This window comes from Chelonoidis abingdonii, chromosome 1 (genome assembly GCF_003597395.2).
Source record: "Chelonoidis abingdonii isolate Lonesome George chromosome 1, CheloAbing_2.0, whole genome shotgun sequence".
NCBI classification, from domain to species: Eukaryota; Metazoa; Chordata; order Testudines; family Testudinidae; genus Chelonoidis; species Chelonoidis abingdonii.
The window spans coordinates 23164353-23187256 of record NC_133769.1 but is presented as its reverse complement, the minus strand read 5'-3'; the positions used below and the strand labels follow the sequence as shown (position 1 = coordinate 23187256).

Sequence of the window (22904 nt, the reverse complement as noted above, 5' to 3'; positions counted from 1 at the left end):
CCCCACCCCTGATCTCTGTCCCCTGATGGCCCCGACCCCTATCCAGCCCACCGCTGAGTCCTGACAGACCCCCCCAGAATGCCCACAATCCAACCCCCCACTCCCCGTCCCCTGACTGCCCCCCCAACCTCTGCCCCCTCCCTGGGCCTTGACTGTTCCCAGGGCCTTCCTACCCCTTAGCCAGACCGCCCCCCCCCGGCTCTAGCCCCAGCCCCTTAACCCCAGCCACCCCCTCTCCCGAAGCCTCAGCCCATCCAGCAACATGGCTTCGGCGAGGCCCCTCAGCACCCCCCCGCTCAGAGCCACGTGACCAGGGGGCGGGGCCTGAGCTCCACCCCACTCAGAGCTATGTGATCAGGGGGCAGGGCTGTGAGCTCCAGGCTGAGCTCAGCTCCCTACACTCAGCCTGGAGCTCAGGCCCCGCCCTCTGATCACATGGCTCTGAGAGGGTGGGGCTCAGGGGCCCCACCAGAGCCACAGTGCGGTGGTGTGCAAGGACGCTGCTGGATGGGCTGAGGCTCTGGGAGAGGGGCGGGGGCAGGGCGGAAGCCTCACCTGTTCTCTTGGGGGCCCCTGCGGAGCCCAGGGACGGGGGCAAATTGCCCCACTTGCCCTCCCCCTCCCCCGGGTGGCCCTGATGTAAATGAGAGGAGAAATCAAGCCTAAGGAAAAGGTCTTATGGACACACATCTGCTCATAGATACACATGCGTGTTTGCCATTTGCCCTGGTTCGAATAACCTTGTTTATACTGCTGTACATCCAGAAAATGTTGAAATCAATTCAGCTACACAGGCAGCAAAGCTGTCAGGTTAAGCAGGATTAGTGCTAACTCATATCTTCATTAATTTACCTAAGGACAGGGTAGAGTTTGGTTTATTCAAAATTTATTTTAGGTTGTTTTATGCATAGTAGATATTTTCTGCATGAAAAGTGAAGGGTTCAGTCAAGATGTAGCTAATCAGGGCATGAATTTACAGCTTGTTAGAATCACAAAGCTGTGATATGCACAATTTGCTAGAGGCATTATTATGTACTTTAAAACATTGCCTTTCTTTTTCACTACCTGCAACTGGCCACTGACTGAGGCAGGATTCCAGAGCAGATTCCTCAGTGGTCTGATCCAGTGTGGCTAATCCTATGGTCCAAATTCTTTAGTCCCTACTCGGTCCAAACTCTCATTGAAGTCTCAACACTGTGGTAGGAATTTTGACTGAACAATGATGGAGGGATTTGGTGGGATGAAATGAAAATAAAAATGAAAAAAAAAGTTCCCAGTGTTGCAGAGCAGTAGGACTGTCAAGATAACTTCATGCAACAAATAGTTAAAGTTCCAAAGAGACTAGAAATAACTTTTTTCCTGTCAAGACCTCATAGATAGAGAGGGCTAGTTTTAGTATGTTAAAACTTATCTTCCTATTTGTTTCCCATCATGTACTTTGGACTTTGAGCTCTTGATAATGATTTTTCTCTCTCTCCTGTTGTATTAGCTGTTTCTGTTGGTAAGATCGGTTGATGTATCGAGACCACACAGTTATACAAGGACCTGAAGCCTAGAAACAAGCTACCAACGTGCACACTGAAAAAGAAGCAGCATGGGCTGTAGCAGAAACTGTGGGTTACTCACGGGGGCTATCATTGGTGGAGTACTGGCGATATTTGGAGGTGCCCTTATACCACTTGGAGATTACCTTGTTGACAGGACGATAAGAAAGGTACAAGTTATGGTCTCCTTTAAATCTCATATGATTTGGGGTTATTTTAAGTCTCAGCACTTTGGTTGGGAATATCTTTTTTCAGTGTTGAGAAAATTTGCACAATACTGCAATTAGACCTGAGGGCTTCTCTTTACTGAGAACGTGAATTCAGGCTGATCCAAGCTTTTAGAAAATTGCACATGCCAAAAATAGCTTTTAGTATTTCAACATAAGTTAGCTTATTTTTCTTCTATTCTCCCTCTGTTTCATGTTTAGCATGAAGGGTAAGTGGTAAGAAATAGAATCAGAAATATAGGACTGGACCTTGAGAGGTCATCTTGTCCAGACCCCTGCTCTGAGGCAGGACCAAGTATACCTAAACCATCCCTGACAGGTGTTTGTCCAGCCTGTTCTTTAAAACCTCCAGTGATGGGGACTCTACAACTTCCAAGCCTATTCCAGATCTTAACTATCCATAGAGTGAGAAACTTTGCCTAATAACTAAATGAATCTCCCTGGTTCGAAATTAGGCCAATTACTCCATGTCCACTGAAGGTAGGACATGGAGAACAATTGATCACCCTCCTCTTTATAACAGCCATTAACATATCTGAAAACTTTTATCAGGTCTCCCCTCAGTCTTCTTTTCTTAAACTAAACATGGCCTTTTTTTTTTTTTTTAACTTTTCCACATAGGTCAGATTTTCTAAATGTTTTCTTATTTTCATTCCTCTTCTCTGGACTCTCTCTAGTTTGCCTACATCTTTCTTCAAGTATGGCACTCAAAAAATGGACACAGTACACCAGCTGGGGCCTTAGAATTGCTCAGTAGAGAGGGACAATTACCTCTCATGTTTTACATATGACAGTACTGTTAGTGCACCCAAGAATATTCACCTTTTTCACAACTGTATGATATACAATGTATCACATTGTTTGCCCCAATTCAGCTGGTGATCTGCTATAACCCCCCTATCCTTCTCAGCACTGCCTTACCAGTTATTCCCCATTTTGTATTTGCGCATTTGATTTTTCCTAAGTGTAGTACTTTGCTCGTCTTTATTGAATTTCATCTAGATTTCAGACCAGTTCTCCAGTTTGTCAAATGTTATATTCCAGCTGAATTTTCTGATCAAATAATTTACAATTAAACTGCTCTGTGTATAGCTAACAGAGAATCTGGTAACATATGTTGTCGATAGGACTGTCCAGAACTCAAAAAATTGAGTTTGCAGAAAATAGTGAGCTTTCACCGTCTTTCTTTCTGAACCTCTCTCTGGCTTCATGAATATTTAGTTAATGTGGAACAATTTCAACAGGAGAAATTGAGAGAGAGACTCTATGTAGCTCAATGGTTAAAATATTTACAAGGAATGTGGGGACCTTGGTTCAAGTCCTTGTGCTCTCCCACATTTGAATCTTCATTGGAAGTGAGAGAGATGCACAGCTGGTGTAAATCTGCATAACTCCACTGACTAATAGAAATACACCAGTTTGCCCTAATCCCACTGCAGTCAATGGGACTTTATCCCAGTGGCTAAAGTTTAGCATGTGCATAAATCTTTGCAAGATTGAGGATCCGGCCCATGCAGTTTTGGAGCTAGTATTTTTTTTTTTACACTGTTACTTTATTTCCTTTGTTTGTCAATGCTCAATTGTTTACTAATCTCTGAATCTTCTTCCCCCCCCCTCCCCCCATTCCGCAACAATGTAGCCACTCACTTAGCTTCAGCTACTAGGCGTATTCTCAGTGATCTTAGGTTCTGATCCTGCAATGAAATGCCTTCTGGTTGACCCCTGTGCCTGCAAAGAGCCCCTTCAAAATCTACAGGAGTCCAACTGTGTCTGCCTGCTTGCATGATAAGGGCCTTACATACTAGAAGGGCAGTGTGCAGAACAAGGGAAGTAGTGCCTAATAGAGTTGGGTGGAGAAACATTCCATTTTGTGGAGGATTTTGCTATTTTGAGACTTTGGTTTCATTCCAATTTGAAACAAAAATTAAAAATTTCAATATTTTCCATGGAAGGGGGTGAAGCTCTAGGGTCCCTGGCTTTGGGATGGTTTGCATGGTGCACTCTTAGAGCCACAGGCCCTGGAAGATCAGCTTCCCCGGCAGCCCACCAAGCAGCTGCCAGGGAGACAGGTGGGTGAGCTGGCAGGAAGCCAGGCAGGTTACCACTGGACCCCTTGTTGACTTCCAGAGGAACTTAATCAAAATCAATTGATGAATCGGCAAATTCTAACCAAAAAAACTGCTTCACTGGGATTATACAACCAGTTCTAGTACCTAGTTTTGTTCAGATGCAGAGAGAAGCCACACAATAGTTAAAAACACTGGTGTGTCTCACTAGGTATTTAACTACACCTATCAACATTTTAGGAGAAAGAAATCATGCAACAAACATTTTCACGAACATTTTATTGAAACTTGGAGGAACATGTAATTACATAAGAACATAAGAATGGCCATACTGGGTCAGACCAGAGATCCATCAAGCGCAGTATCGTGTCCCCTGACAGATGCCAATGGCAGGTGCCCCAAAGGGAATGAACAGACAGGTTATCATCAAGTGATCCATCCCCTGTCATCCAATCCCAGCTTCTGGCAAACAGAGGCTAGGGACACCATTCCTGCCCATTCTGGTTAATAGCCATTGATGGACCTATCTTCCAATAATGTATGTAGCTCCCTTTTGCATGCCATTATAGTATTGGCCTTCAAAACCCCCATTAGCAAGGAGTTCCAGAGGTTGACAGTACATTCCATGAAAAAATACTTTCCTGTGTTTGTTTTAAACCTGGCCCCTTGTTCTTGTGTTATGAGGAGGAATAAATAACACTTCCTTATTTATTTTCTCTGTACCACTCATAATTTTATAGAAGTCTATCATATCCCCCTTTAGTCACCTCTTTTCCAAGCTGAAAAGTCCCAGTGTTATTACTTTCTCCTCATATGGAAGCCATTCTACACCCCTAATCATTTTTGTTGCCCTTTTCTGAACCTTTTCCAATTCCAATATATTATTTTTTTGAGATCGGGCGACCACATTTGCATGGAGTATTCAAGGTGTGGGCATACCATGGATTTATATAGAGGCAATATGATATTAAGACAGAAAATATCTATTCCTTTTTTGATGATTCCCAACATTCTGTTTGCTTTCTTGACTGCTGCTGCACATTGAGTGGATGATTTCAGAGGACTATCCACAATGACTCCAAGATCTCTTTCTTGAGTGGTAACAGCTAATTTAGACCCCATCATTTTATATGTATAGTTGGGATTATGTTTTCAATGGTGCATTTACTTTGCATGTTATCAATAATATTTCACTTACTGCATTTATGCCCAGTCACCAGTTTTTAGATTCTTTTGTAATTCTTCACAGTTGCTGCCTGGGACTTAAATATCTGGTAATTTTGTTCATTGAATTTTGCACTCACTGTTTACCCTTTTTCCAGATCATTCTTAAATGTTAATAGGACTGGGCCATGTACAGATACCTGGGTGGACCCACTAGTTACTCTCTCTCCATTCTGAGAACTGACCATTTTATTCCTACCCTGTTGTCTTCCTATCTCTTATGCCAGTTACCTTGTCCTGTGAGAGGGAACCTTCCCTTTATCCCATGACTGCTTTACTTTGCCTAAAGAGCCTTTGGTGGAGGGACCTGTCAGGGCTTTCTTGGAATCTAAATAGCGACTATATCCACTAGATCTCCTTTGTCTGCATGGCTTGTGACTCCCTCAAAGCATTCTAGTAGATTGGTGAGGCATGATTTCTTTTACAAAAACCATGTTGACTTTCCCAATAATATATGTCATCTATGTGTCTGACATTTTTGTTCTTTATTGATATTTTAACAATTGCCCAGTACTGAAGTGAGGCTTCTGGCCTGTAGTTGCCAGGGTACCTCTGGAGCTTTTTAAAATTGGCATCACGTTAGCTATCTTCCAGTCTTTGGTACAGAAGCTGATTTAAATGATATGGTGACATGACAGTTAGTAGTCCTGCAGTTTCAATTTTAGTTCCTTCAGAACTCTTGGGTGAATACATCAGGTGTTCTGGAGACTTTACTGTTTAGTTATCAATTTGTTCCAAACCCTTTCTAATGAGAATTCAATTTGGGACAGTTCCTCAGATTGTCACCCAAAAGAATGTGGCAGGTTGGGAACTCCTCACATCCTCAACAGTGGAGCCATGCAAAGAATTCATTTAGTTTCTCTGGCAATGGCTTTTTATGTCTTGAGTGCTCCTTTAGCATCTCAATTGTCCAGTGCCAACTGGTTGTTTAGCAGGCTGTCTGCTTCTGATGTATTAGAAAAAATGTTGCATTACTTCTGGAGTCTTTGACTAGCTTTCCTTTATTAATTCTTTTTGGGTCTTTCTAATCATATTTTATACACTTCGTTTGCCAGAGTTTATGCTCTTTTCTATTTTCCTCATTAGGATTCATCTTCCACTTTTTAAAGGATACCTTTTCGCCTCTCACTACTTCTTTTATGTTGTTGTTTAACCACAGTGGCTCTTTTTTGGTTCTCTTACTATGTTTTTTAATTTGGGGTATACATTTAAGTTGAGCCTCTATTATGATGTCTTTAAAAGAGTTTCCACTCAGCTTGTAGGGATTTTACTTTTGGTACTGTACCTTTTAATTTCTGTTTCACTAACCTCCTCATTTTTGTGTAGTTCCCCTTTCTGAAATTAAATGCTACAGTGTTGGTTTGCTGTGGAGTTTTCCCCACCACAGGGATGTTAAATTTAATTAAATTATGGTCACTATTACCAAGTGGTCAAGCTATATTCATCTCTTGGACCTGATCCTGTGCTGCACTTATAAACTATGTATCACTGATATAATCTTGAGAGATACTTAATATCCAGAAATCTGAGTATTTACTTTGGATTAGACCAGAACATTATTTTAATCTCCTTCCGTTTTTTCTACACTTGGAGTAATTATGTTGCTAACGTTATTGTACATTCATTTACTTGGTATAGATATATTTTTGAGATTACTTTTGTGACAAACATATCTTTGCAAATGTCTACGTGAGTTTTGTGGCAATGATGCATATGTATAAATTCTTAACTTGTGATTTTTAAATGAGATCATCTTTCTTTTTTATTTCTTTGTGATAATTTGTTTCAGATGCTTGAATTTTTCACTATTCAGCTTCTCTGATTAAGAGAGCATCACACTGAATTACAGGGGTTAACTGAAAAACTACTCTGTAAAATGGTACTGTAGGGTTCCATTTTCATTGCTGTTCTAAATCTAATATGCACAGTTAAAATTGAAAAGATACAGCTAGTCCTAGTAGTCTCAAGATGGATTCCTTCTTCCTTGTGCATCATCACCACCAGTCAAACCAGTTTTGATGAAAATTTCTTCAGGAAAGTTTCTCAGGTTCAGGACAGAACATTCAGAAAATAGAGGGAATGCAGAATAACCAAAACTCCGGTGGTTTAGAACACTCAGCTGGGATTTGAGAGATCTGGGGTCAAGTCCCTACTCTTTATGATTCAGAGTAGGAATGTGACCCTAGGTCTTTTACACGCCAGGCGTACTCACTGCATTATTGGCTATGTGGGGGTCTCTCGCCAGCTCTGCTGTTTTGGGATATCTGTGATTTTTTTAAATGAAAAATGTACATCTCTATTTAATTCCAAAGTGGAATAAGAACAAATTTTGAAACCAACATTTTTTCAGAAAATGGAATTGTCACTTTCTGTCCTGCTCTACTGTGGGGGGTGAAAATGCTATTTTTACAAAGTTGCTTTTGAGACTAGAATCATAGATCCATATTTCAAAGTTTTTCACACTGGGCTCAGATCCGGTGGGAGGACACTGGCAGGACCACTACCTATCCTAACTCTGAGTTAATCCCTGTGGCACGTAGAGGTTCACGGTGGCTCTGGGAGATATAATTTGATATACATCCAGGTTCAATTAATTTGGCTTAAACTTTTATTGCTGGGATTAAGGAAGGAATGGTTTAACAAGTGTGACAAAATTCCATCTCTACCTTGGTGGGTCCTACGCTTATTGGCAGATTTGCTCACCTCAGTGATCTTCCCCACTTTGATTAGAACACACACTCCTCCTCTGGCTCCTCCCTGCTTGACTGGAGTGAGCTCTCTTTTAAACCCAGGTGCCCTGATTAGCCTGCCTTCATTGGCTGCATGTGTTCTAATTAAAGTAGCTATCTCCACTGCCTTCTAGAAAGATCTTAATTGGCCCCAGGTGCCTTGATTAACCTGGAGCAACTGCCATTTGGTTACCAGGGTCCTAGGGATTTGTTTAGCCTGGGGCTAACATACCTGTTCTTCAATACTTTACTGTAGCCATCTGGCCTTGCCCCATCACACAAAGCAACTTGCCCTTTCACTTGCTGCGGGTCGAGATCTGACACTTCACAACTATGGTGAATAAAACAGCCACAAACTAACTTCTTATTGACTTGTATCCACATCATGCAATCACCAGGAACCTATACAGTTCACCCCCAAAAAATCCTATTAAAGCAAATGGGACTTTGACATGAATAAAATGGGAAAGTTTGGGCTCCACAAACTAAAACCATTAAATAAGTCGTGCCAAGAACAGCTGAATTATGTCTTGCTGGTCTGTCCTGACAAAGCCATGAACAGAAGCCTGAATGATGCCAGTGCTTCATGTGTTTCTGCCCTCTGGGCCAAACCCTGCAGCCTTTACTGAAGTCAGTATGAGGTTTGCCTGCAGGATTTAACTCTGTGGCAGTTCTGCCCTTTCACTAAACATATTTTTTTCCATTTCAACTGTTTTTTTTTTACTCCAATACTTTTGAGGATATTAAATCCCAAACCAGATGCACTTAGTAGTTTGACTCTAACACCACCATTATCTCCTAGATAAGGGCCTGTGAGCAGGTGCTTATCATAGCCTGCTCTAAAACAAAGTCCACACAATATGTGGAATCAAAAAGTCACCATTCCTGCAGTTCAGCTTTCTTAACAAAAGCATGGCAATAGCAAACTTCAGCCCAGACATTCTACCCAGATTTCACTGCCTCTAGGGGCTCTACCCTGTGGAAATGGCAGACAGCCAGGACACTATAATCAGAGTAAATGCAGGACTGTCTTTATTTCCTGTTTGCATGGATTCTTACCTCTTTACTATATGCCCTCTGACCTATGCCTATAGTGCAGCTGGGAGAGCCTCCCAGCCTGGGTAGACAGACTCATGCTAGTTCCATTCCAGCTAGTGCACTAAAAATAGCTCTATTGATGCTGCGTCTTGGGCGGCAGCTCAGGCTCTCAAGCTCACCTGACCCCCTGGTTCTGTGCATGGGTCACTAGCCCGGGTCTCTGGCAGAGCTACACTGTCTGCACTGCTAGTTTTAGTAGGCTAGCTCGAGTGATGTTAGTGCAAATCTATCTGCCCAGCCTGGGAGGTTCACTCCCAACCACAGCCTCTGAATAGTGGTTCTAAACCAGAGATGGGGAACCTTTTTTATATCAGGGGCCATTGACCCATGGGAGGATGCAGAAGCGCAGGGCTTCCCTAGGCCCTGGGATGGGGCCAGAAATGAGGTGTTCAGAGTGCAGGAGGGATCTCCAGGCTGGGACAGGGGGTTGAGGTGTGGGTGGTGGTGCAGGGCCTGGGAGGATCTTAGGGTGAGGGGGTTCTGACCCTGGGGTAAGGGATCGGGAAACAGGAGGGAGTTTGGAGTGCGGGCTCCAGCCAGGCAATACTTACCTCAGGTGGCTCCCGGTTGGCGGTGCAGTAGGGCTAAGGCAGGGTCTCTGCTTCCCCTGGCTCTGCGCTGCTCCCAGAAGTGGCCATGTTCAGCCCCTATGTGGAGAGGCCAACTGGCTCTGGGTGGTACATACTGCCTCCGCAGCTCCCATTGGCTGAGGTTTCTGGCCAATGGGAACTGCAGAGCCGGCGCTGGGGGCAGGGGCAGTGCACGGAGCTTCTCTGATTGCCCCTGCTTCTGGGGGCTGCAGAGACATGTGAGTCACTTCCAGGAGCTGCATGGACCTGACTGGACTTTTAATGTTCTGGCAACCCCAGCTTTCCCCTGCAGAGGAGTGAGCCGGTGCTTGCATCTCCAGCCCCACAGGGGGTAGGAAGGTAAGAGGCACCAAAGCTTAGGGCTTCTGGCTTGCAGCCTGGACAATTGCTATAGGCTGCATGAAATGAAGCAGCAGGCAGTAGCCTGCCTGTGGGCCATAGGTTCCCCACCCTTGCTCTGAACATTCACAACTAACATCACATAGCCCCGAGTGTTTAGCCTACACCCTAGATCCTCTCTTTGTATATCACACTCCCATCCAGGGCTGGTGTGGTTTTTTTTAGGCAGAGGCCTATTGAGGGAATCTTCACCCAGGCTGCCTCACTCCAGCCCTACATTGTCTGGGAGCTGCACTGGTGCTATACTGCGACCAGGGCACCCTCGAAAAGAGCAGCCGCAGCCAAGAGCTTACAGCAACAATGCAGTTCTGGCCCAATCACTCCCCAGAAAAGTTCTCAGGAGATCTGTGTCTTCCTACGCACTCCCACAGACACACAAGCAGTAGCAGCCAGGCAGGGACTAGGATCCAGCGCTGCTTCAAGCCAGCTACAGCAAAGCTGTCAGAGAAGGGCATTTCCCCTTTTAAAGGTACCTACCGCTGCCTCAGTAGGGCTCCAGTTCAGTTCCCCCTAACATTAGAGATTGTGTGGTGGATAGAATTCCATTTCATGAAGGATTGTGAGATTTGGGAAGCTGGCTTTGTTCCAGTTAGGAATGAAACCCAAACATTTTGAAATTCTCCACTGAAGAAATTTTGATTTTTAAAAAATAGTTTGGATCAATCAAAATGTTTTATGATTGCATTTGACTTTTAAATGTTATATTATAATATAGAATGAAACAAAGTCAGTTCAAAACAGAAAATGAAAATGTCTCATTTAGAAAATGACTAAACAAGACTTTTTTGATGTCACTGGACCTTCTTCTCCCTCCCTTGTCCCTGACCACATCCACACACCCCCTCCAGTTTGTTGAAATGACAGGTTTTGCAAAGCATCTTGATTTCAGTAGAACAGCATTTTCTGACAGAAAAAGGTTTCATGGAAGTTTTTCTTAGGAGCTCTACCCAACACCTCAAAAGGTGTTTTAAGGAGATGCTTAGGTCGACAAAATCTCTAATTCCGGCCTTCCAACTAACTCACCTTATGTACCTGGGGTAATGAACCACCTGCCTAGGTGACTTGGTAGAATCCAATGTCCCTTAACCGTCCAACTCCTGATAACAGGGATATCCCTGATAGCATGTTGGCATCTTTTAGGCAAATGCTACTAGCCTGCTACAGGCTCATAACAACACAGTACTGAAGTGTTCCACTTTCATCTTGCTGTGCAAGTCTCACATTGCCAAGATGAATTTCCTGCATACTAAGCAATAAACCTATGAGTGATAATGATTACTATAACTCAGCGGTTTGACTCTTTGCCTATCTATTACCTATCATAGGCCCGATCCTCCTTTCTTTTATATCAGTGGGAAGAGATCACGCTTGATTAACAACAGTGTTTTTGGAAGGAGAATTGGGCCTTGCTTGCCTGTCCATATCAGTGATACTAACTAAACTCCTTGCTTTGAGCCACACACAGCCCTGTACATAATAAGTAGTAATAAGGGGCCTAATCCTGCAGTCCGTAGTCAGGGCCTAACTGATAAAAAACCTTCATTGACTTTGATAGAAGTTTTTTCACATGCAGAGACTGAAAAACCACTGCACAATTTGGCCCGATAAAGCCTAAATAAGGAACTGATAAAAAACCTTCATTGACTTCGATAGAAGTTTTTTCACATGCAGAGACTGAAAAACCACTGCACAATTTGGCCCGATAAAGCCTAAATAAGGACTTTAATCTACATAAGACTCATCATTGTCGTCATCACTTTAAAAGTAGTAAATAATTAAGGCAAACTAGAAAATATGACCTTAAGAATTATTCCTTCCCGGGGAATATGTTTAACTCCATTTTACAGAATTCGGAATGCACATTTTCAATTGCAGAAGGCAGCTGATATACTCATAAAATGGCCAGGTGTGTGACAAAGCTGAGATAGGCCAATAGTAGCTTTGCTTCAACCTGAGGTGCTCACAACATAGGCAGCTTGAGCTTCCCATAAGTTGGCATCTTTTGGAGGCCTGTTCAGAGACATTGTCAAACAGCAATTTTCCTTGTTTTAGTTTTTTCATCACCAAACATGTCAATTTGATTATTGTGAGGCTTCAAAATGAAGCCAATCCCCATTACTTTTGATTCTCATCATTCCCTGTATTTTTAATCTGCTAGCTAATGTATGGAAGGTGGGGATAAAAGGGGTAGGTTCAATCCAGAAGTAAGTGAGTGAAGCTCCCATTGGTTTTTCACATTTAAGCCATGGAGAGAATTTAATCCTGTGACAAGTACATTACAGAAGCATTAAATCTTGCATTCAACACACTATAATCAATAAATGTGATATTAGAAATGGTCAAAAACTTTCCATTGAAACATAATTTTGGGGGGAAATAGCTTGTTGAGTAAATGGAAATATTTTCAGAAAATTTGCTTTTGTCAAAAAAATTTAAGTTTTAGTTTTTAAATGAGAATGTTCAAAGTCTGATTTTTTTTTAATGCAAACCCAAAATATTTTCCAAGAAAAATGTGGACCAAAACTATATATATATATATATATATATATATATGTATTGAAAGCTTTTGCAAGAAAAAATAATCATTTCCTGACCTCCCCTATATGAAATTATCTGGGGTCTGAGTTACTACAGAGAATTATTTCCTGAGTGTCTGGCTGGTAGGTCTTGACCACATGCTCAGGTTCTAAGTGATCACCAGATTTGGGGTTGGGAAGGAATTTTCCCCTGGGTCAAATTGGCAAAGACCTTGTTTTTTTCTTTTTTGGGGGGAGGAGTTTTTTTTTTTTTTTGCCTTTCTCTGCAACATGGGGCACAGGTCACTTGCAGGTTTAAACTAGTGTAAATGGTGGACTGTCTGTAACTTGAAGTCTTTAAATCATGATTTGAGGAGTTCAGTAACTCAGCCAGAGGTTATGGGTCTATTACAGGAGTGGGTGGGTAAGGTTCTGTGGCCTGCAATGTGCAGGAGGTCAGACTAGATGATCATGATGGTCCCTTCTGAATTTATCTCAGTCTGTGGAGTCTTATCCATTTATCATGGATAGCAATCAAGCACTTGGAAAGCATATTGTGTGTTGCACTTGATTTCCCAATATCCTAATTTCAGCTGACAAATATGAGAAAGAGCAAAAACTATTGAGGCTATAGCCAAAGCATGGAGTCCCTGTCTGACATTTCATTGTAAAGGCTGGCCAAGAAAACAAGACAATGCAGCATGTGGTGAGCTGCTCCCCGTGATCTGCAAAGTCCCCAGCCGTGCTCTCTAGCCCCAATTCTGAGAGGGTATGAATGTAAAGGACAATCCCAGCTTTCATTTAAAAAAAGAAGTCTCTAGCCCTTTTCTTGCAAAGGCTCCTTTGAAAATACAAACCGATGTCCAGCCCTAGAGATTAACGTTTTCTGCTTTGGTAACTCCTCTTTCCCCTCTAGCCACACAGGGCTGGATTTTCAGACCTACTGAAACCTGGCACCATGTCTTCTTGGAGGGAGAACAGACCAGTTAGTGGAATGCAGTGCTTAGGAGGCTCTGACTTCACTGCCAAAAGAGGTGAGGTATTATCATAGGGTAACGAATGCGTGTTAGCTCTCCTGCTGTAAAATGCTAGTGGAGATTAGGCGCCTGTGGTTTTACCATAAGATTAACTAGGCAATGACAACCACAGGCACAAATCTTGTGTTGCGTTCACTGAGCTACATCATGGTAAAAACTACAGGTGCTTTATCTCCACTAGAATTTTACAGCAGGAGAGCTAACGTGCATTCATTATCCTGCGGTCAAAAACATGCCTTTTTTGGCAGTGACAATATAGCCACAGCCTGCCTGTTATGGGACTAGAACCTCTGCCAGCTACCTCTTAGCTGGAGGCTGCGGTGAAGTCAGTGTGGTCCCCTGGATAAGGCCTAATAGCATGAGAAGTAGCTTGGCATTGTGTAGTAAACATGGGGCTGAAAGCAAGGGACTCCTGCATTCCAATCCCAGCTCTGACACAGCCTCTTTACACAAAAATCAGACTATCTGAACTATCCTGTATAATGAAAGTAGCACAACCTTCCTAATGGATGTACAGGCACCATTATACTGGTATAACTGTGGCTACACCAGGGGTTGTACTAGTGCAATGATCACAGCTCTCTCTGGAATTGTTACACTAGTACAAGAACTGTGCGTAGACCAGGCTTTAGTCAAGTCACTTAACCTTTCTGCCATTGTCTCCCCTTCTGCAAAGTTGGCCTGGTACCTACCTCCTGGGAGATGGGGAGGGCCAGTGTGGTGTTTCAGCACTAAATGTTTGTAAACCATTGTGTTATCTGTTCCACAAATGAAAGGAATGGCAGGTATATATGGGGTTGGAATTGAATCCCCACAGGTGAATCACCTCCAGTCCGACAGGACGATGAATACAGGCAACAGCTCGATTCTGGGCAGAGGGAGTTGTACAGCGCTTACATGAACTCCCTTCTCCTGGTCATATGGGGAACTCTCTGTGAACAGCATAACCAGGATTCCCCACTTCCTCCCCTGCCCAAGAATATGAAGACAATTATTAACCTTAAGGTGCTCATCCTCTGAAAAACCCTTGGGAACTGGTGTTCTGTTGAAATCTCAGGGCCCTCAGGTGCCTATGCATTGGCCTGCCTCTCCTGCAAATAGCCTCATAATGGAAGGTCGATCTTTCCCCTGGATTAATATACTGCTGTGCCAGCATCCCTGGCCTTCTGGGGCTTGCACAATATTAAAGGCTCTGTTTTCTTTTGGTTGTTTTTTTTTTTTTTTGTGCTGACTCAGATTCTCCATGCAAGTGTACAATCTGAAAAGTTAGATCTGTTGCTGCTGCATTTCTGTTCCCTCTCACACAAATATCTGTGCACATAAATTACTGTAGAGATTCAAACAGCAGGCCCAGGCTTTTAAACTATCACTAGTGTATTTATGAATCAGAGTATCAGAGTACAAACTGGCTGTTTTTACACAAAGCAGTTATTTTACGCAACATCTTTATGTAGCTCTCTCTAAGGCAACTTCTAAATGAAGTGGTTCCTAATTGCTGCCATTCTTTCTTTATGCAGTTCTGTTTTGTGCTGGGCAAGCTCAAAATGGCAAAATTGTGATGCAAAGAAAATCTGGACAATTTTAACCCAAAAGCCCCTTCTTTATTTACAACACTCTGAACTGCTGCCAGCATTTTAGTTTTTACTGCTACTGTGGGTGCTGCAAATTAACTAATTAATATTGCACAGGACTGGTACTCAGTAGAGCTGTGTGAAATATTTTTGACAAATAGTTTATTTGTCAAAAATGCAGTTTTTGGTTGGCAAAAATAAAAGAGGAGGGAACAAAAATTGAAAAAGTTAAAACATTTCATTTTGGTATTTTCAAAATACAGTGAAGTGTTTTGCCTTCTCATTTCTAAACAATGTTTCCCTTTCAAATTTAGCTACACTTAATTTAAAAAAAGAAAAAGTTAAAAATTACCCCAAACCAAAATGTTTCATTTCAGGCAAATTAAATATTCCATTCAAACTGAATTCTTTTTTTCCACTTTTTGTTTCAGCAAGAAAAAACAAGGAAAAAAATCAATTTTTGGTTAACCCAAAATAATTTTTTTATTGCTTATTTTTTGGTTCAGTGGCCAAATTGAAAATTCAGTCAGCTCTTTGCTAAGTAGTTTTGCCTTCTCTATATGCAAAATAATTTACTGAATATCTAAAGCTTGATTCCTTCACTGAACAATAGGCACAGGTAAAGATTTTCTAAAACAACATGCTAAGCATAGTGTAGTCATATTTTAAACTTTCTTGTCCGGAATACTCAAAGGATGTGATACTGGAACCTAAACCAACTCCCATTAAAGTGAATGGTAAGGTTCCCATTTATTTCACTGGAAGTTCTGTCAGGTTCCTGATGACATACATCAGTGGTCAGATTGTATCCTCATGTACATCTGACTCCATAGTCTAGCCAGACAACTGTTTTTAAAGATTCATCAGAAATGACTGCCACAAACCACCCGTTTGCAGACACTTTACTACCACTTGTTGCTAGATTTGGGTTTTTTTCCCCATCTGTTTAACAAAAGGCTAAACTGCCTATCTCAGGCTATGTGTATACTGCAATTAAACTCCCATGGCTGGCCTGTGTCAGCTGACTCATGCTTGCAGGGCTTGGGGTAAGAGGCTGTTTATTTGCAGAGTAGACATTCAAGTAGGGACTGAGGCCAGGGCTTTGGGACCCCAAGAGGGGGAGGGGCCCAGAGCTTGGGCTCCAGTCCAAGCCCCCACATCTACATTGCAATTAAAAAGCCCCTTAGCCTGAGCCACTTAGCCCAAGTCAGCTGGCATGGACTGTCCATTGGTGTTTAATTGCAGTCTAGATATACCCTTAGGTACCCATAACTACTATTGTATTTGAGTGCCTCACAATCTTACATTTTACTTCACAATGCCTCTGTGACTTAGTACTGTTCTCCCCATTTTACATCTAGGGACCAGAAACACAGAGAGTGGTAAGTGACTTACCCAAGGTCATAAAGAAGTTTGAGGCAGAGTAGGGAGAGTTGGATTCAATACCCATGTCCTAGGCTACTGCCCTAACATCGTTCCTCTCTATCCTGGAGTGCTCAGTGCAACAATTTTGCTGTGGTTAATTTTAGTTTTGCTGTTGTGCTTACAGGAGGATGTCATCGAAAATGGTACAATAGCTTATGAAAACTGGGTTGTGCCAGGGAGTCCTGTTTACAGGCAGTTTTGGTTCTATGATGTGCAAAATCCAGAGGAAGTGATGAACAATGGATCACGGCCAATACTCAAACAAATTGGACCTTACACATACAGGTAGGCAAACGCTTTCAAAATATGTTATATGTCGTATTAGGAGTATTGTAAAAGTTACTGAATGCTCTTCTGAATGATACACTGTCCATGAGAAAGAGCTACAGACTTAACAGGTATTCCTTAAAATCTGCACATGTAACACCGACAGATCCTCGTTTATTTGTCTCCTGGTTTGTGAATCTTTAGGGGGTCCCATTTCCATGCTTTTCTCTGCAACCACCAGGCTAGAAGCTTTCTTTAAAAAATAAAAAAAAGACCACTGAGATTCTCACATCTTCATATGACTCCGGGAGACAATGCTTTAAGAAAAGCATCAATTATGCCTAGACTTACAATAAAATTAAGAAAGTTGGCAACGCTATTGCATCTGTAGCTAAAATATTGGCCCTGAAGGTTCACAAGTACTGTTAATGTAGTCTGCAAAACTCAAACCACCGAAATATTTCTTTTACCAAGTTTGTTTACTAAGGCCCAGATTCAGCAGCTCATCTCTATTCAGGAAAGCATGTAATTAACTTTAGTAGGGTGACCAGATGTCCCGATTTTATAGGGACAGTTCTGATTTTAGGGGCTTTTTCTTATATAGGCTTCTGTTAACCCGCATCCCCATCCCGATTTTTCACACTTGCCCTCTGGTCACCCTAAACTTTAGTCATGTCATTATGTCCAATTCACTACAGACGACAAGCCTCTTCCACTTCAGTGTCTTCTGGGGACATAATCTCTCACTTTCTAACATAATGGCCTAGGAAAACAAATCATAACTGCTTCTACTGACCTCCCTGAACACGAGAGAGGCTCATCCTTTCAGAGAACCTGAACATTGTATGATATGATGAACTCCAACTAATTCAGATAAAAACTTGAAGAGCTGCGTAATAATATTTGTTGCCATCCAGATAGTGTGTATGTATGTGTGTGTGGCTGGGGACTATCTAATCATGCATTGAAGAAATTACTGAAGAGGCAAAAATATTTCACAGGAAGCAGTATTTTCACAGATAGTCCTGGAATTCTAAGACTGTATAACAATGCAACTGGGGTGTCTGAGTGCAGCGCATGGAGGTATACCCGAGCTAGCTTAAATCTAGTTACCAATAGCAGTGAAGCTGGTACAGCATCGGCTTCAGTGAGAGCTGTGCAAGCCCACCTGGGACCATGGGTGCTTACTCAGGCTGCTAGTCTACAATGAAGCCTGTGCTGCCATGTCTTCCCTACTATTGGTACCCGAGCTACCAAGATTAAAGACAGCATTGGTATATCTCAGGGGTCGGCAACCTTTCAGAAGTGGTGTGCCGCGTCTTCATTTATTTGCCCTAATTTAAGGTTTTGTGTGCCAGTAATACATGTTAACATTTTAGAAGGTCTCATTATATGTCTATAATATAAGCTACTGTTGTATGTAAAGTAAATAAGTTTTTTAAAATGTTTAAGAAGCGTCATTTAAAATTAAATTAAAATGCAGAGCCCCCCTGGACCGGTGGCCAGGACCTGGGCAGTGTGAGTCCCACTGAAAATCAGCTCACATGCCGCCTTCGGCACGCATGCCATAGGTTGCCTACCTGTGATATATCTACACATGCTGCCATCACACCTCTGACTGTGGTGCACATGTTCCCAGAAAGGGACATATTTACAATCTTTCCCCTGTCACAGTTAGAGCTGGTTGGAAAATGGTGCAAATTTTTCTTGAAAAGGTTTTGAAATTCCTCAGGAAAACTTTCCAGCAACGTTTCAAACAAGAGAAACCAGCTCTAGTCATTCCCAGTAAGCCATATGGCTCGAAAATCAATGTTAAACTATGCTTGATTTTTTTTTGTATTTTAAGGATGCGATATTTGCCCAAAGAAAATATCACTCAACATCCTGACTACACCGTGTCTTATATGCTGCCAAATGTTGCTCGTTTTGAGCCTGATATGTCAGTTGGGTCCGAAAATGACACCTTTACATGCATCAATCTCGCTGTTGTTGTAAGTAAAGAAAGGAAATAATAATATCCCAGCTTGGGTATTGAAGGATTAAGGGCAAGAGGACAGAAGTTATAGCTAATAACAAAACTGCAGGGTGGGCTCCATTGTCCTAAAACACAGGGGGCTTGATTCTTTGCATCACTCTGGCAGTGTAAAAGCAGCTTGAAAGTGGGAATATATTACATGTAATTTAAGGCTCCTTTACACTCTTGATGCCGTGCTTAGTGTAAATGCAAATCAGGCCCAGGGACCAATTAGTGTTGACAAAACACAAAGCCCCCAGCAAAACCTTTCAGGTGGGATTTATCCACATGGCCAATTTTAATGTGAAATTAAACTGATTATCTTGGAGACTGGAGTTCCCTCTCTATCCATGATACAGTGCAAGCAGTTCATTGTGGGTTTTACACACTGTTCTGGGAGTCTCCTCAACCCTGCTCTGGAGGGAGAGGCTGGACAAATCCCAAGCTCATTCTATACTTGGCCTCCCTACTATAATGGCTAACAATGGTCCCAATTAGTGCCAATGGCGTAGTGTCCCCTGAGCCATCCAGTCCTGCTGAGATCACAGTCTGTTTAAGAAAAAGCACTTTGTCCAAGAAGCCTGGGACCTGATCAGTAGGGGGGTACTATACTTGTTTTTGTCTGCCTGAATTATTTATGTATTTTCATATCATTAGAACATTTGGATTTAACTGAAGCTATAAAATGCATATTCTTATTGGCTCTTGACTTTGTTGCTGAATTATCTTAAGACAAATATTATGCATTATTATCTTGTGTCTCCAGATTTTAAGCAGAACTGCTTTAAACCTGATGCTATGAAGCGGCCCCTTATTAAAACAACTACCATTTATTAATTATTATTACAAACACTAGTATGCATGATGCTATGCAATAGAGAGAGGAAGAATCTGGAGTTGAATGATAGTCCTGTAGTTAAGGCACTGAACTGGGACTCTCAAGGTGTGGGTTTAATTTCCAACTTTTCCACAGACTCACTCTGTGATCTGTGCTTGATTTCTCTGTGCTTCAGTTCCCCATCTGTACAATGAGAATAACAACACACTGTTTTCCCCACCCTTTGTCTATCTTGTTTATGCAGACTACGAGGGACTCTCTCGCTATGTCTTTATACAGCACTTAAAAAAAGAGGCCTTCATGCTGTTTGGCCCCTTGAGGAGCTACTGTAATCATAATGCTAGTAACAGCATGGTTACATTTTGCATTTGGAAATGTTTGAATGTCAATGCTTGTTCCCCAAAAGGAGACAATATTTGTGTGTGTGTGACAAATTTGTGTTTTTTTTTAAACTATCTCTAATTCTAAATGAAATAAACATATCTCCTTTCACTCCAGAGCCTCCAAGTGCTTTAGCAATGTTAATCAAGGCTAATATTTTCTAACCTGTATGCACAAAGTTAAGCACCTAAATTCATATCAAGGCTCTAATTCCACAAAGCGTATGCTAACTTGAAAGCTCTGCCCAGTCCCGGACTGTCTGTGCACCCGTCCCACCTGCTTTCTTGCAGTGTGGGATCGGTGACCCTAACAGCTTGCTATGGTGTCTCATGTCTTAATCTGCACTCTGGTTAGGCTGCACAGAGGGCTAGGGAAGGCCCTTTCTCCCCTTACTCCATTTCACAGCCTTATTAGTCCCAGCTAAATCTGTCCCCCAGTACATATGTAAATAATAATAATGAATACGTCTTCTTTGGCACTGAGCGTGTCTGCCAGATCATACTAACTGTTAGTATTACTATTGCAGGCCGCACCTTCCATGTATCAAAACTCTTTTGTACAGATATTGCTAAATACCTGGATCAAGTCATCTAAATCGCTCATGCTACAAACCAGAAGCGTGAAAGAAATTCTTTGGGGCTACGAAGACCCATTCTTAAAGAAAATACTATATCCTGTGGAGAGAAAAATTGGTGTCTTCTACCCTGTAAGTAAAATCTGTGAGGAGAAACATCTGTAGTGAACGTTCTGTGGAAAGAGACTTGGACAACCTGACAGTGGCAGTTTAGGGAGATAGCACCTACGGGTAAGTCTGCACTGCCTTTTAAAACCTGTGGCTGTGAATCTCAGAGCTTGGGACCATAAAATCTAAGCTTGGGGGGCATGTGGTAGGGTGCAAAAATGTGTAAATGTTTGAGCTTGACCTGGAGTTCAGGTTCTGACACCCAGGAGGGGGCATGGGTTTCAGAGCCCAAGCTGTAGCCAGAGTCACAATGTCTATGCTGCTGTTTTCATCACCATAGTGCAATCCCAATTCAGTAGTCCTTTTCTCTGAGATGCGCTGCTGGGGGGTTTAAAACACAGTGTAGACATGCCCTAATATGTCGTCCTATTCACAGATATCGGCATTCTCTCATGGGAAGCAAAAAGAGGAAAGAAATGGCCATAATCAATGGAAGTGACTAGAGAGCATCAAACCCGAACCATATGATCCTGATCCTGCAAAAATATCCCCACATGTGGACCCTGCTTCTTTACAGAGTCCCACTGGAGTCACAGGGGCTCTGTGCAAGAGTCCACATGTGTGTGAACTCTGTTTCAGGAATGGACCCTATAATGATGATGGTTTGGAAGTGGGGCTGGAGAGCTTCTCAGTGGCATTCTTGTACCTGATAAAATCAGCAGAATGTGTTCTCTTCTGTTTGTTACAGTATGGCACAGTCACGGGTGGGAGGGGAGGGGCAGCGAGGCACAATGACATAGGTCTAGACCATCCAAACATTTCAAGGATAAGTGTGTGGGTGGCTGGAGTTGGAGAAAGTGTCCTGTTGCTAGAATCCCTTTAGGAATTACTATATATTTGTCTGCTCCTCTACAATGAGACAACAGAGAGAAAGATAGATACCCAGCCAGCATGTACAGCAGACAGCAAAATTTGTACTAGCTGGCTGGGCTGGCACCCTCAGATATGGGAAGAGATCCACCTTTATAGTCTTTCCTCTAGCACTTAGTTGGTTGGAATCTTTCCCAGCTGCTGCTTAGATAAGAAGAAATACTTTATACCACCTCTCCACACTAGTTCACCTGTGCACTGGGGGCAAGATCTGACCCTTCAGGCCCCGATTTTGCAAAGCACTTAATTCAGGTCTTAAACTAAGGCAAGTTAAGTCCCCATGGAACTATCTGTGTATATCAAGTTTAGCACATGCTTAAGTGTTTTCCTGAAACAGGTTCTTAGTTTCTGTTTGCTATTAGCATTAACAAATAGGTGATTCCAATCATCAAAATCTCCATTCCAACCGTAACTCCAAAATGGATGAGGACAAAAACCCACACCTGATGTTTGCACAGTGAAGAAGAGCATAAAGTCCATAGAGGATAAGAACATAAAGGACAATTATTCATATATGATCTTGCTAAAAGTCCTGAGAGCAGTAAAACTAAACTGTTGTTCCCTGTTCTTGTGTCTTTTGCAGTATAATGGCACATCTGATGGACTGTACAGAGTCTTTAATGGGAAAGATGACATAAGGAAAACTGCAATAATTCAATCCTATAAAAACAAAAGGTACCATAAGTATTGTTTATAAGAGAAATGTGCATATTTTCTATGCATAACTCTATACAAGACATTATGGCCTGATTCGGAGCCCATTGTAGTCAGTTGAAAGACTCTCATTTAATTCAGTGAATGCTGAATCAGGTCTAGGATCAGCAAAACCATAGTCTCTCTTTTTGCTCACCACGGGTCCATTATGGCCTTGAATTTCAGGGAGTTATGGACCGTGTAATCTAATGAGTTGCTGCTGTTTTCCCTTGCAAGTGATTGGATCCCTTTAATCTCTTTCCCTATGCCACCGGTTTCACAGGATATGATTGAATACAGTTTGGCCAGATAAAAATACCAAAAGAGATTGCCACTGCTTTCTATTCTTGCACCTTTTTCAATGCATTGAACTAATGATTACTTTATTGTGGAGCCGTTAAAGTTAGAAAGTCATAGCAAAACCATACCAGACAGTGATAACCATCCATTACAATATAAAACAAACTTGGTAAAGGAAATTAGGGGTGGGGGCAGATTAATCTTCTCATCCTTGTGCATTGCCTGGTCTGGAGGAGTCAATTATAACTATTGTGAATTCTGTCCATGTCCATACATCTAAATATTGCTCTAATGCAGTGTCACAGGAGACACTTCTGAGAAGGTACAGGGATTTTGTATCTAACAGCAATCTTTATTATTCCTTTATCCCCAA

At 42.2% G+C, this 22904-nt stretch overlaps 1 protein-coding gene across 1 annotated transcript in view; it reads left to right on the top strand.

Annotated features, from left to right (window-relative positions):
- Positions 1 to 1536: 1536 nt before the first annotated feature.
- Positions 1537 to 22904, top strand: part of CD36 (CD36 molecule (CD36 blood group)) — a 37711-nt gene continuing 16343 nt past the window's right edge. The window contains exons 1-5 of the mRNA XM_032802096.2: positions 1537 to 1714; positions 16551 to 16711; positions 18540 to 18684; positions 20453 to 20632; positions 22122 to 22213. Of these exons, the coding sequence (XP_032657987.1) occupies positions 1595 to 1714; positions 16551 to 16711; positions 18540 to 18684; positions 20453 to 20632; positions 22122 to 22213 (698 nt within the window). The 5' untranslated portion in view covers positions 1537 to 1594. The remainder of the gene's footprint in view (positions 1715 to 16550; positions 16712 to 18539; positions 18685 to 20452; positions 20633 to 22121; positions 22214 to 22904) is intronic.